This window comes from Phocoena phocoena, chromosome 2 (assembly GCF_963924675.1).
Source record: "Phocoena phocoena chromosome 2, mPhoPho1.1, whole genome shotgun sequence".
Lineage (NCBI taxonomy): Eukaryota > Metazoa > Chordata > Mammalia > Artiodactyla > Phocoenidae > Phocoena > Phocoena phocoena.
Genome location: NC_089220.1, coordinates 28,437,163 through 28,451,927, shown reverse-complemented (window position 1 = coordinate 28,451,927; position 14,765 = coordinate 28,437,163). Strand labels below are relative to the sequence as shown.

General features: G+C 38.0%; 1 protein-coding gene across 1 annotated transcript in view; it reads left to right on the top strand.

Moving 5' to 3' along the window:
• The first annotated feature begins 764 nt into the window (after positions 1-764).
• Positions 765-14,765, top strand: part of DNAL1 (dynein axonemal light chain 1) — a 30,296-nt gene continuing 16,295 nt past the window's right edge. Inside the window, exons 1-4 of the mRNA XM_065872325.1 lie at positions 765-785; positions 2,870-2,908; positions 6,593-6,702; positions 10,177-10,232. Coding sequence (XP_065728397.1) covers positions 783-785; positions 2,870-2,908; positions 6,593-6,702; positions 10,177-10,232 — 208 coding nt within the window. The 5' untranslated portion in view covers positions 765-782. The remainder of the gene's footprint in view (positions 786-2,869; positions 2,909-6,592; positions 6,703-10,176; positions 10,233-14,765) is intronic.

Below are 14,765 nucleotides of genomic sequence, written 5' to 3'. Positions count from 1 at the left end.
TGCATATGCCTGATTATTTCTTCAGGATGAAGTCCTAGAAGTGGAACTGCTGGGTCACAGAGGTGCAAACGTTTTTAAAGCTTTAAAATTGCCAACAGCCTGCGGAAAGGCTGTATCAATTACAAACAGCAGTGTATGTATGCGTCCCCACTTCTCCATACCCCTAGCAACTCTGGACATTTTTAGTTTTTGGCTAATTTGATAGTTGGGGGTAAAAAGACACCTCGGTTATGTAAAACCAGCATTTCATGCTTCAGCCGCCTCAGGCTGCCTGAAGGGGTTGGGAGAAGCTTACTGAAGAAATGCAGCCGTGTCTGGGTATCCTCAGTCGGACAACTAGGTAAATTACAGCAGGGAGTCAAGAGAACGGGAAGGGCAATCTGCGAAGGAACGGAATTTTTAAAGTTCCTTTATGGGGTGTGGCAGTTGTTACAGGGAGGTTTCAAAGTTTTAAACTTTAAGCCGGTACGTCACTCCAGATTAGCTGAAATTACTTTCACAAGGGAAAAAGACATCTCCCAACCACTCCGCGAGGTTACGCTCTCGACCCCTCTGTGCCACCAGTTGCTGCGCTTGCAGTCCCTGGGTAGCTAGCAACCGCGGAGCGGGAGGACCCCGGCGTACACCGCGCGGTCCCACAATGCCCTGCTTGCGCCACACTGAGGGCGGAGAGAAAAGACCGCTGCCGGGGTAGGGATCCAAGGAGAGCTCCAAGAGGTACGCATGCGCACTGATCCCGGCGGGCCCTAGCAACCAGAGCAGTGACAGTAGCAACCGCCGGAATGGTGAGTACCCTCCAGGCCTCGTAGCCAAAGCTGAGAGAAGATTGGAAGTGGAAAAGGGTAACTGGAGGGTTGAGGATGGCGGAGGTCCTCAAACAGCGGAAGGGAGCCGGTAGCGGATGCTGGCTCGGTAGATTCTGAGGCCTAAGGCGAAAGAGAAGCCCTGGCATCGGGTGGTGTGGGGCTGATTGGAGGTTGGGTTAATCTCTGCCAGAGACTCTGGCAGAGAAAAGGGAGGGCAAAGAGCAGAGGGCAAAAAGCAAAGAGCGGAGTAGAGTGGGAAAGGTGATGGAAGGGGAAGTGTGAATAAGGATATCTTTTTACATGGAAGTAATCCGCCCCCCGGCCCCGGCGAGACAGAGGGTGGGGTTGGTTACGAGAGGAATGTGTATAACACTGATTGCCGCAGTATTTGTAACCTGTGATACGCCCAGGTTGCCCTCTGAATGACTGTCAGTTCAGTTATTAGTAACATTGTAACATTATAAAACCCTCTCTAACACAGCATATTAGGGTAGTGTTTCTCAAATTTCAGTATGCATGAGTATGATTTTGGCCTAAGTTGGAGTGCAGATTATGAATGTTTAATTAATTGGGGGGGATTCAGGAATGTGCATTTCAAATGATTCTAAAATTGGAGGGCTCCCACAACACTTTGAGAAATACTGCTATCTTAGACTTGAAATCTGTTGGCGGGCTATGTAATCAAAGCTCTTTATGAAGTAATGGTTTTACCTAGTGATGCTCCTCAACTCCTACGTAAAGTGAGCACTCTCTTGCTTACATACTTGGTAGATCCAACTAGTAGTTGAAAAAGGGATGTTGTTGGTTAGTTACAGACCCAGCCAAAGCTATTTAGCAAAGTATGTGATTGTCCTGCCTGATGGAAAAATTTTTTTTGATGTTGGGGGTAGGAGTTTATTAATTTATTTATTATTATTTTTGCTGTGTTGGGTCTTCGTTTCTGTGCGAGGGCTTTCTGTAGTTGTGGCAAGTGGGGGCCACTCTTCATCGCAGTGCGCGGGCTCTCTTGTTGCGGAGCACAGGCTCCAGACGCGCAGGCTCAGTAGTTGTGGCTAATGGGCCTAGTTGCTCCGCGGCATGTGGGATCCTCCCAGACCAGGGCTCGAACCCGTGTCCCCTGCATTAGCAGGCAGATTCTCAACCACTGCGCCACCAGGGAAGCCCCTGATGGAAATATTTATAAAGAATAAGTTTAACTAGTTTTCTTCTTTTTGTGATTCCATTGCTATATAACTGGGCAGAAATTGAGCCCAGGAAATTGAAATGATGAGGAAATCATGCCTGACCTCAACCACGAGATTAAATGTTACTCTTTTTTTTTTAAAAAAAATAAATGTATTTGTTTTATGTCTTTTCTCTAGTTGTGGGGAGTGGGAGCTTTCTCTTCCCTACGGTGTGCGGGCTTCTCATTGCGGTGGCTTCTCTTGTTGTGAAACACAGGCTCTAGGCGCGCGGGCTTCAGTAGTTGTGGCTTGCGGGCTCTAGAGTGCGGGCTCTGTAGTTGTGGCGCATGGGCTTAGTTGCTCCGCGGCATGTGGGATCTTCCCGGACCAGGGCTCAAACCCGTGTCCCCTGCATTGGCAGGCGGCTTCTTAACCACTGCACTACTAAGGAAGTCCAAGATGGTTACTATTTTTCTAAAACTTCATCAGTGCTACCTGGCTGCAGCAAATATAAATTGTTCCTGGTTGTAAGATGTATCCAAATTTCAAAGATATTAAAATATAAAAGAAGATAAAATCTTAGAATCAATGAAATAAGATATATTTTAATATCAGTGTTGAAAGCTATATGTTTTTTGTAAACCAAGTGGGAGTGAAGTATCTGACATTACATCACGATTTCCTTAATTTCTCTGAGAGATATTTAAATGAGTATTTCTGATTTCAGGAAATTGAAACACTCTCCTTGCATATAAAGTCTCAAAAAAAGAAGTTAATCTTTTTTTTTTTTAGAAGTTAATCTTTTTAACGGTAGATGCCAGGGCTAATAATTATTGCATGAAAATTGAGTCAACAAATCACACCAATAAAGACAGCTTTGTTTTTTCTTCTCTTTTTAAGGCAAAAGCAACAACAATCAAAGAAGCCCTAGCCAGATGGGTGAGTTTATAAGTTTTTACTTCTTCTAGAAACTACATAAAGAGAATTTTTGGATAATTATTAAAATATGGCCATTCAATACAAGGGATCTTTGTGGTATTGGAACTGTTTAGCTATCTTGATGGTGTTAGTGGATTCATGAGCCTACACAGGTGATAAAATTGTATAGAACTTAATACACACATGCAAACACATTCACACTCGTATGTACAAGTGAGTACAAATAAAATTGGGAAAATCTGATTAAAATCAGTGGATTGCATCAATATCAATATCCTGGTTGTGATATTATACTATAGTTTTGAAAAATGTTACCATTGGGGGAAACTGGGCAAAGTGTATAAGGGATCTCTCTGTATTATTTTTTATAACTGCACATGAATTTTCAAGTGTCTCAATAAAAATTTCAATTAAAAAAATCTGACCGGGCTTCCCTGGTGGCGCAGTGGTTGAGAGTCCACCTGCCAATGCAGGGGACACGGGTTCATGCCCCAGTCCGGGAAGATCCCACATGCCGCAGAGCGGCTGCGCCCGTGAGCCATGGCCGCTGAGCCTGCGCGTCTGGAGCCTGTGCTCCGCAACAGGAGAGGCCACAATAGTGAGAGGCCCGCGTACTGCAAAAAAAAAAAAAAAAATTAAAAGTAGATCTACCATGTGATCCAGCAGTCCCACTTCTGCATATATACCTGAAGGAAATGAAATCACTATCTCAAAGAGATACCTGTATCCCCATGTTCACTGCAGCATTATTCACAATAGCCAAGACATGAAAACAACCTAAATGCCCATCAGTGGATGAATGGATGAAGAAAATGTGTATTTGTATACAATGGAATATTATTCAGCCATAAAAAGAAGGAAATCCTGCCATTTGCGACATGGAAGGACCTTGAGTGCGTTATGCTAAATGACATAAGTCAGGTAACTAAAGACAAATACTGTTTGATCTCACTTACATGTGGAATCTAAAAAAGCTGAACTCATAGAAACAGATTAGAATGGTGATGGCCAGAGTTGAGTGGAGGAAATGGGGAGAAGTTGGTCAAAGGGTATACACTTCCAGTTATAAGATCAATAAGTTCTGGAGATCTAATGTACAGCATATTTAATAATACTGTATTATGTACTTGAAAGTTGCTAAGAGAGTAGATTTTTAAAAAAAATAAATTTATTTATTTTTGGCTGAGTCGGGTGTTTGTTGCTGCACGCCAGCTTTTTCTAGTTGCAGCCAGCGGGGGCTACTCTTCATTGTGGTGCGCTGGTTTCTCATTGCGGTGGCTTCTCTTGCTGTGGAGCATGGGCTTTAGCCGCGTGGGCTTCAGTAGTTGTGGCATGTGGGCTCAGTAGTTGTGGCTTGTGGGCTCTAGAGCACAGGCTAAGTAGTTGTGGCGCACGGGCTTAGTTGCTCCGTGGCATGTGGGATCTTCCCAGACCAGGGCTCGGACCCATGTCCCCTGCATTGACAGAGAGATTCTTAACCACTGCGCCACCAGGGAAGTCTGGAGAGTAGATTGTAAACGTTCTCAGCACACAAAAAAATTATTATATGAGGTGCTGGATGTGTTAACTAACCTTTTTCTGGTAATCATTTTGCAATGTATACATGTATCAAAGCATCACATGGTATACCTTAAACATAAACAATGTTATATGTCAGTTATATCTCAATAAATCTGTAAAAAATAGTGATCATTTTGTAATGTATAGAAATATTGAATCACTATGTTGTACGCTGGGAATTAACATAGTATTATAGGTCAATTATATTTCAACAAACAAATTCATAGCAAAAGGCATCAGATTTGTGGTAACCAGAGCCAAGGAGTAGGGGTAGGGGGAATTGGCTGAAGATGGTCAATAGGTACAGGCTTCCAGTTACAAGGTAAATAAGTACTAGGGATGTAATGTACAACATGATTAATATATTTAACACTGCTGTATGTTATATATGAAAGTTCAGAGAGTAAATCCTGAGTTCTCATCACAAGGAAAAATTTTTTTCTTTTTCTTTTATTTTGTATCTGTATGAGATGATGGATGTTCACTAAACTTATTGTGGTAATCATTTAATGATTTTGTAAGTCAAATTGTTATGCTGTATATATTAAACTTATTCAGTGCTATATATCATTATATCTGGAAAAAATACACAATACATACACAAAATACATTTTTAAAAAGCATATAGTAATATTAGAGAGGAAACTGCATTGTAAAAAATGCATTAAATATAAACAAATATTTTGAATATAACATTCTACCAAGTTTGAACAGTTGTATTTCAGCATTATAGATAGAATTTCCATAGAGTATAGAGATGGCTTCTCAATTTCTATGCCCAGTGATAACATATTTGACTATGTTATCAGTTGTTTTTTTGTATAATAATATATCTTTTGCTTTTGTAGCTGGGCTTTAAATAAAAACTCTTTCAAGAAACTTGGTGTCTAGGGAAAATAGACAAAAGGGTAGGGTAATGAAATATTTGAATTTTTATTTCAGTGCTTATAAACTTCTTTGTACTCTAATTACATTAAAAATTTTTTTTCTTCTTAGTGAAAGATCTGTTTTGTTTAATTAAAAAGTGTGCAGTAGGCTTAGTATTAGATTTGATTTCCTTCAATCAGATTTTAGGATTTTATTTTATTTATTTATAATAACAAGTGGTTGGTTTTTTGGTTTGGTTTGTAGGTTCTATTTCTAGATTACATTATGACCATAAATCTTTGACTTTAAGATTATTTGAAGACATTATGCTCATTCTTGCACTCATTAACCCAACATTTATTAAGGATCTACTTGGTGTCAGTCTCCCATCTCCTAACCTATAAATGTATGGCACAAAAAAAGTGCTGAGTGAATGTGTATTAGATCTCTTTCAACTGATTATATATTTTCTGTTATTGATGTGTTATGATTTGATTTTTTTTTGATTTGATTTTTTAAAAACAAGCTTCTTTTGTGTCTAATATCAAGTTATAGAAAATATAGGAAAGCAAGAAAATGGTCCCTGAGCTGTAGGATCTTCTTGTTTTGTTAGAGAGATAGAGCTAACTCTAAGTATTGAGGTACTTAGAAACTATTATTAGGCAGCATATCCTGGTAATTAAAATTTAAACTGCATACTTAGTACTGAAATTAAACTCTAAGGTAGAATTTAGTAGTAAATTATTGTAGAGCAAGTAAATTTGACCTCAGCTTTGTCATAAAGAGAAAATCTTCCCAAATTCTTGGTATTTGGCGGTTCTAGCTCTGACTAAATTGTATATAGGAACAGAAAGATGAGATGCCAGAAAGAGTTGATCTTATAGGTCTGAATCTGATACTTAGGAAAAGTTTGTTTAGGGACAAGGAATTCTTCCCAGGAAAATGTTTTTGTTGTTGTGTTTTGTTTATTAATTGATAGGCTCTAAAAGGATTTTTTAAATTACGGAAATAAAAGTTATTTTCTTTCCTCCTCTTTTCCATTTGGTTGAGACCTAACAGTGAATTATCTGAATCAGCCATGTATAAAGTTATCAAGTTCAGTAAGTAAATGTTGTCAATAAGTAAACTGTCAGGAATGTACAGAATTATTGAATTTTAATAATTGTTTTGAAATAAACATTGAAAAGCCTTGAGAAATTTTGACCTTTTTTAGTTCCACATTTGGATTATTTTCTTCCAAATTAATTTTTAACATAGGAAGAGAAAACCAGTCAGAAGCCATCCGAAGCCAGAGAGATAAAGCTGTATGCCCAGATTCCCCCTATAGAGAAGATGGATGCGTCCTTGTCCACGCTTTTTAATTGCGAGTAAGTTCTCTTGTCTTTTTTCGTCCTTTCTAGTATTGCTGTTAAGTTTCACTTCCTTTTCTAAATACACAAACTAGAAAAATATATTTATTTTCTTGATCTTCATTTCCCTTCCTTCCTTCCTTCTTTCCTCCCTCCCTCCCTTCTTTCTTTCTTTTTCTGCTTCTCACTTTGGCAAAGCCAAACATAAAAGATTATTGGTTTCTAGGATTATTAATAGAGTAATCCTGAATAATCCTGTACTGTAATTTTTAAATATTTTTTTGGCAGTACTCGGGCCTCTCACTGTTGTGGCCTCTCCCGTTGAGGAGCACAGGCTCCGGACGCGCAGGCTCAGCAGCCATGGCTCACGGGCCCAGCCGCTCCGTGGCCTGTGGGATCCTCCCGGACCAGGGCACGAACCAGTGTCCCCTGCATCGGCAGGCGGACTCTCAACCACTGCACCACCAGGGAAGCCCTTGTATTTTTTTACAGTATAATTTTTACAATATGCCTGGAGAATAGAAATTTCCTTGTCTCTTAGGAGAAGCTAAATAACACAATTAAACTATTTCTCTGTCATAAAATCTAGTACTTCCTCTTGTAAGATTATCCACCAAAGTCAATACTGTACTTACTCAGAGGCATAGAGATACTGCTTTAAAAAATAATTTTCGGGCTTCCCTGGTGGCGCAGTGGTTGAGAGTCCGCCTGCCGATGCAGGGGACGCGGGTTTGTGCCCCGGTCCGGGAAGATCCCACATGCCGCGGAGCGGCTGGGCCCGTGAGCCATGGCCGCTGAGCCTGCGCGTCCGGAGCCTGTGCTCCGCAATGGGAGAGGCCACAACAGTGAGAGGCCCCCGTACTGCAAAAAAAAAAAAAAAATAATAATAATTTTCAAACTATGAAAATACATTGTAAAGCACCTAGAAGGGCTTCCCTGGTGGCGCAATGGTTAAGAATCTGCCTGCCAATGCAGGGGACACGGATTTGATCCGTGGTCTGGGAAGATCCCACATGCTGCAGAGCAACTAAGCCTGTGCACCACAACTACTGAGCCTGTGCTCTAGAACCCACGAGCCACAACTACAGAGCCCACGTGCCACAACTACTGAAGCCTGCGTGCCTAGAGCCTGTGCTCCGCAACAAGAGAAGCCACTGCAATGAGAAGCCAACACAGCGCAATGAAGAGTAGCCCCCACTCACCACAACTAGAGAAAGTCCACGCACAGCAACGAAGACCCAACGCAGCCAAAAATAAATAAATAAAATAAATTTTTTTAAAAAACAGCCCTCTTTAAAAGTCATGAGGGATACAAAATAATTTTTTTAAAAACCTAGAAAATATTAAAAGCACAAAGAAAGGGAAATAATATCAACCAAAATTTCATACCTTTTGAGAACCAGTGTTAGCATTTTGTTTTTTATTTTATTTTATTATTTTTTTTAACTTTTTAGCCGCACCGCAGGGCATGTGGGATCTTAGTTCTCCGACCAGGGATTAGGGATCTCACCCCTGCCCCCTGCAATGGAAGCACAGAGTCTTAACCATTGGACTGCCAGGGAAGTCTCAGCATTTTGATATAGAGCCTTCTAATTTTTTTTTCCTAATTGGGATCAAGTTACATTTATTTGTAATCCTGTTTATCCAAGACTTTAAGTATCAGATCTATATTTATTCCTTTTAACTTACTTTCTAAATACACACTTTTTAGCAGGGTTCTGTGGCTAATTTGAGGCAATTATACCATGATACCTTGTAACCGTGCTCTCAGACTGCAGTGTCTTGTCAGGGGTATAGAATGTTACAGAATCACTTGGGGTTTTTTCTGATTTCTTCATCCTGTGTATTTCTAACTGTGCTCCCCTGACTACCTATATAAGAATCTCCTTGTGCAGTAGATATGTCCCACTCCAAATTTATAGAAACAGAATCTACTGATGAAACTAGGTATCTGTATTTATAATAAGCAATCTGAATGACTCTTAGATGCATATTTGTGAACTCATGCATTAGATTAATATCTGTCTTTGGAATTAAAGGGAAAAGCAAACGTATTTAGTTATTGTATGCAACTTGTCCTTTGTGATGAGAACACAATGTATTACATAAAAACCCACCTTAGATGTGTTTTTGGCTTCAAAAATCATAATTTCAAAGATAATTATTTCAAAGTGGTCAAATATCTTTTTATCATAAAGCCATTTCAAAGGCAAGCATTTGAGAAGGTTCTGTACCCCATACCAAAGTACCTTGGAAACTGCTTAGAAAGAGTCACAGTGTTCATATTTTTGCTGGCCCTCTTTGAGCAGGTTGCCTAAATAACAATTAAAGAATCATTCCCCAACCGTAGTCCCAGATTTTCCAGTCCATTTTTCACTTTAACTGGTTGTTCTTGAGAATGGGGAATGACTAGAAAATACACAGATTTGACCAGTAATTTACAGTGTACAGTAATTGCTTTTAGTGTTTCAAGCAAAAAAAAAAAAAGAAGAAGAAGAAGAAGAATTCCTCTTCAGGTCAAATCAGAAGGATGAGATCATATGTTCTAGAGTCAGTTTTTTGGCGTCTTAAATTCGCCTGTGCTACTTCCTGGTTGTATAATATCAGGCAAATTGCTTAACGTCTTTGTGCCTCAGTTTCCTCATTTGTAAAATTTGGATAATAATACTTATTTCATAGGATTGTTCCGATGGTTAAAATAGTTAATACATGTAAAACACTTAGAAGAATACTAGGCACACATTAAGTGTTCAATAAAATTAGCCTTTGTTATATTCTTTGCATGATATTTACTAAGATATTAAACATTTTTGTCAAGAAAGAAAGATTAGTAACACGTAATTATGCTCCCTTTAAAAATTTGTTTTTATACGATTAAAGTATGTATAGGAAAAAAATCTAGAAAAATATATACGAACTATTAAAAGTCATTATCTCTGGGGGAATGTGTGGGGTGGTTAGGATTACATAACTTTTTATTATACACATATCATGGACATTTTCCCAAGTTGGTATGTATAGCCCAATATTGTTTGCTTTAGTAGCAGATAGTATTTCATTATCTGTATTCCTCAGCTGATGGGTATTTATAAATTTTTTCCCACTTTTTTGCTATTACAATAATACAGTAAATAATCTAATTCATATATTTTTTGGCATTTGTATTAGTATTTCAATAGGACATATTCCTAGAAATGAATTACTGGGTCAAAGAATACATGCATTTAAAAATTTAATAGATCACACCAAATTACCCTCAAAAAGGTTTCTTTGATTTTATACAATAGTGTATATTAACTTTTGTAATCAGGGAAAAAGTATGAAGATTTCAAAATGAAAAAATATATGTCATGTCTGAGAGGGAAAAAAGGATTCAGTGTAAAAGGAAATGTGACTTAAATATCATCTTCTGTGGACACTTGAGGAATAATTTCTGATATACCATTAACATTTTTTTCTTATTAATTTAAGTGTTCCTTTTTTTTTTTTTAGGAAGCTTTCACTGTCTACAAACTGCATTGAAAAAATTGCAAACCTGAATGGCTTAAGTAAGTGATCCACAGTAACAGATGGTTCTTGGATTTTGTAGTTATTTGGAATAAACATTCCAGAGGCACTACATAATCCTAGAAGCTGGCACCTGTTTTAACCACAGTAATTGTCAGATGTCAGAAAGAATATATAAACCATGTGTCTTATTTAATTATCCAAAGAAAAGTAGAGATAGCATGAAACCGGAACAGTTTAAAGACATAAAGTTTTTGTAGTGTTAGAATTGAAATATCTTAAATAGAAAATCAGGTTTTTTATATTTTTTTGTTCAGATTTATCTTGTTTCATACTTATTATATTTAAAATTTTATTCTTCACCATCCCTGTTTTTCCTCTGCTCCTTGTCTTTGTTAATGACATCGACATCTTCCCATTGCCAAGGCTCCTTGTGCTAGTTGCCTGTGGCTGCAGAAACTTGGTGGCTTAAAACTGCAGAAATGTATTCCCTCACTGTTCTAGAGGCCAGAAGTCTGAAATCAGTTTCACTGGGCCAAAATCAAGAGGGCCACACCTTCTGTAGAGGCTTCAGGGGAGAATTTTTTCCTTACCTCTTCTAGATTCTGATGGCTGCCAGATTCCTTGGCTTGTGACTGTGTCACTCCAATATCTGCCTCTGTCGTCATATTGCCTTCTCCTCTTTTGTCTCTGTCATATCTTTCTCTGTCACCCTCTTATGAGGATACATGTGATTGCATTTAGGGAACACCTGGGTAATCAAAGATACTCTCCCCATCTTAAGATCCCTAACTTAATCATATCTGCAAAGTACTTTTTCCCCATGTATAGTAACATTCACAGGTTCCAGGGATTAGGATATAGGTATCTTTTGGTGAGCCATTATTTAGCGTATCATATTTCCCTTTACTTCCCTCAAGCCCTACATGCAAGTTCATCAGTAAGTCCTGTTAACTCTATTCTTTGAAAGAGCTCTCAAATAATTTGTTGCTTTTCCATTTCCAGGAGCTTCTGCTTTAATTTAGACCCTCATCATCTCCCCCTTAGGTCATATTTTTCAAATGTTTTTTACCACTTCCCACAGTAAGAAATACCTTTGAATTAATGACTCAGTATATATATATTCGTATGAATACACATATCAAATATAGCATATGCATATGAACTGGATTAAAATTTGTAAAACAATAGTTACCCTTATAGCATAGGTTCCAGTATAAATTTTTTTAGCGTGATTTCATTGTTTTTTAAATGCTTGTCACAACCCACTAAGTTGATTTCACATGACCCACAGTTTGAAAAAACACTGCCTTACAACTTCTGTTATAGCCTCCCAATTGATCTCCTTGTCTCCTATCTTTCTGTTCTTCCATTGACCTTCAGCACTGACACCAGAGTTTTCTTTTTAAAAATGTTCTCATTATCATTCCTCCAGATCAGAGATCTTTAATGCCTCCCCTTTGCCTAGTAAAGACCAGATGCCTTAAGATTGCATTCAGGGTCATCTAAAAGCTTGTGACATCCTCTTCACACCCAAACATATAATTATTTTTTTATGACTTTGTGCACTTGTTAATGCAGTGCTTTTCATTGAGAACAGCCCCTTCCTCTAGCAGTAAAACCCTACAAGAAACAAAATTAAGATTAAGAATGCCAAGTTTAGGGGCTTCCCTGGTGGCTCAGTGGTTGAGAGTCCACCTGCCGATGCAGGGGACGCGGGTTCGTGCCACGGTCCGGGAGGAACCCACATGCCGTGGAGCAACCCACATGCCGCGGAGCGGCTGGGCCCGTGAGCCATGGCCGCTGAGCCTGCGCATCCGGAGCCTGTTCTCCGCAATGGGAGAGGCCACAACAGTGAGAGGCCCACGTACCGCAAAAAAAAAAAAAAAAGAATGCCAAGTTTAAATGTCATTTAGAGGGAGACCCCTAAGACTTCTTTAATCTCCATCATCATAATAATTACTCTTTCTTGGGAACATTTATAACAGTCTACCTTAGATTATAATAATAATTACTTCATATAGTTATTGTAAAGATTAAATGAGTAGTGTGTATAAAGTTCTTAGAATAGTGCCTAATGCATATAAATGCTCAAGAAATATTAGCTGTTATTATAGTTAGTGAGGAATATGTTCTGTCTCTTCAGATAACGAGCTCCTTTAGGGCAAACATCACATCTTATTAATCTATCTTCTATTCCAAATCTCCATCCCCCCCCCCAGTACTGTACTCAAAGTTGCACTCAGTATTTATATAGCGCTGGAGAGGAAGTGTTTCCTATTAGAGTTGTGTATAAGATGATTCAGTCTATTCCATTTTTCACTGACTCATTAAACAATTTATGTTTCATTTTATTCCCTATTCTTTGCCTGTATTTGAAATAACTTGCTTAAAGGAGACTAAATTGATAACATATTATTTATCAGTATGGATAACATGCTTTTCTTTCATAAAAACATGACTGTGACAATATGAAAATGAAAATATGTAAAACCTATATAAGGCTGGTAATGGGTTTGAACTCATATTCTCTTTGGTCAATTGGTAGTGACTCTCAGGAAAGTCATATGAAGAAGAGTTCCAAAAATTCAGTGGAAAAGAGTACCTTGATCAATTATTGATGTCTGATGTAGGCATGGAATGAGAGAGAATAGGCATTTGTACCATGTATTTGCTATATTTGATGCATCTCAGTTTAGTTCTGCTTATAACAAATGGTATTTCTGCAGTCTACGGAGAGAATACACTTTGTCTGTGACTATGAAGCCAACTGATTCATGCAAAAGATTGAATATATGACGCTAGCTTGCCTCCCACCCCTTTCCTTTCATGAGCACTATAGTCTTACCTACTACGCTGTGATAAGAGGATCTGAAATAAGTAGGTATTCCTATTTAACAGTGGGGTTATAAGGCAGAATAACTCTAACAGCAATATATATTGTTTTAAAACTGTGACTAGAAAACTGTATGACATGACTATGTTCAAAACTGTGACTAAAAAGCTGTACAATGTGAATACTAATACTCTCATACTAAAGATTAGAAAGTAAAGTTTCTTGGTAGAAAAGTATACTCCTTTAGTTTACTAAAACTTTAAGATACTGTTTTGATTTCGTCAGGACCTAAGAAGAAAAAAACAATGTTTTCCTTCTAGTGGTGCTCTCTACTTATGCAACATATAAAATATGGAAAATACATAATTCTGTAATGTTAGAAGAGTTAATCTATTAAGTTTGATATCATAATTTACTTCCCCATACAGCAATAAGATCTCTTTAGACTTTCATTGCCATTTTTATGTGCATTTTTAAAAAAAGGAGTTGTATATATTTAAGTTAGATACTATCTTTAAAAGATTTGTATATATATCTGTTATCTCTAATTTCTGGGATCAGTTCTTATCTTAGTTGACCTAAGTGTATTTTGACATGGATGATTTCTTTTCTCTTTGAAGCAATTTCAATATTGGATTTCTAGGACACTGTACCCTTCTGATTTTCTCCTGCCTTTTTGGCTACTTCTTCCCAGTCTCATGTCCTCAAATTTTAAATGTTGGAGTATCTGGGGACTCAGTTCTTGGATCTCTTCTCTTTTCTGTCTTCACCTACTCCCTAGATTATCTCATCCAGATCATGGCTTTACCATCTACATGCTGATGGCTCCAAAATTTATATCTCTAGTCCATACATCTCCTCTGAACTCCAGATTCACACATTCAGTTGCCCGACATTTCCATTGGATGTCTACTGGACATCTCATACTTAACATGTCCAATACTGAGTCCTGATGTCCTTCCCCAGCCCTAGTTAACCCAACTTCTTGTGTGTCTGTCTCAGATAGTGACAACTGCATTCTTCTAGTTGCTCAGGCCAAACTCCTTGGTAATTTCTTGACTCCTCTCTCACTATATATGCCTGATACACACACACACACACACATCATTTATTTGTACTTACCATGGATTAGGCCTTGTGCTGAATATTTTAAACAACTATCTCATTTAATCCTTATACTCTTATAAGGTAGATCCTATATTTCCTCATTTTACATATGAGAAAACTGAGATTCTAAGAGGTTTGGTTACTTCCCTAGAGAGTTAGGATTGGAACTCAGTTATGGATTTGTGCTCTTAACGATTGATTTATGGATGTTATAGAACAGTGCCATCCAATAGGATTATCTGCACTGTACCGATGTAGTTGCCACTAGCCACATGTAGCTATGAAGCTCTTGAAATGTGATTAATGTGACAGAGAATCACTGAATTGTTTATCGTATTTAATTTTAATTAAATAGCCACATGTGGTTAGTAACTACCATACTGGACAGCATAGTTATAGAAGTTTAAGTTGTGAAAATTAAATGTATATCTTATGCATAAGTAATCACAGTAGATTTTTAGGACAAAAGTGAGGTTTCCTGTGTTTTACTAGAAATCTTTTAATTTTGAAAAATAATGTATGTACATGGTTTTATGCACATAGTTCAGAAGAGGATACAGTTAAAAATGTCTTCCTCCAGGGACTTCCCTGGTGGTCCAGTGGGTAAGACTCCACGCTCCCAATACAGGGG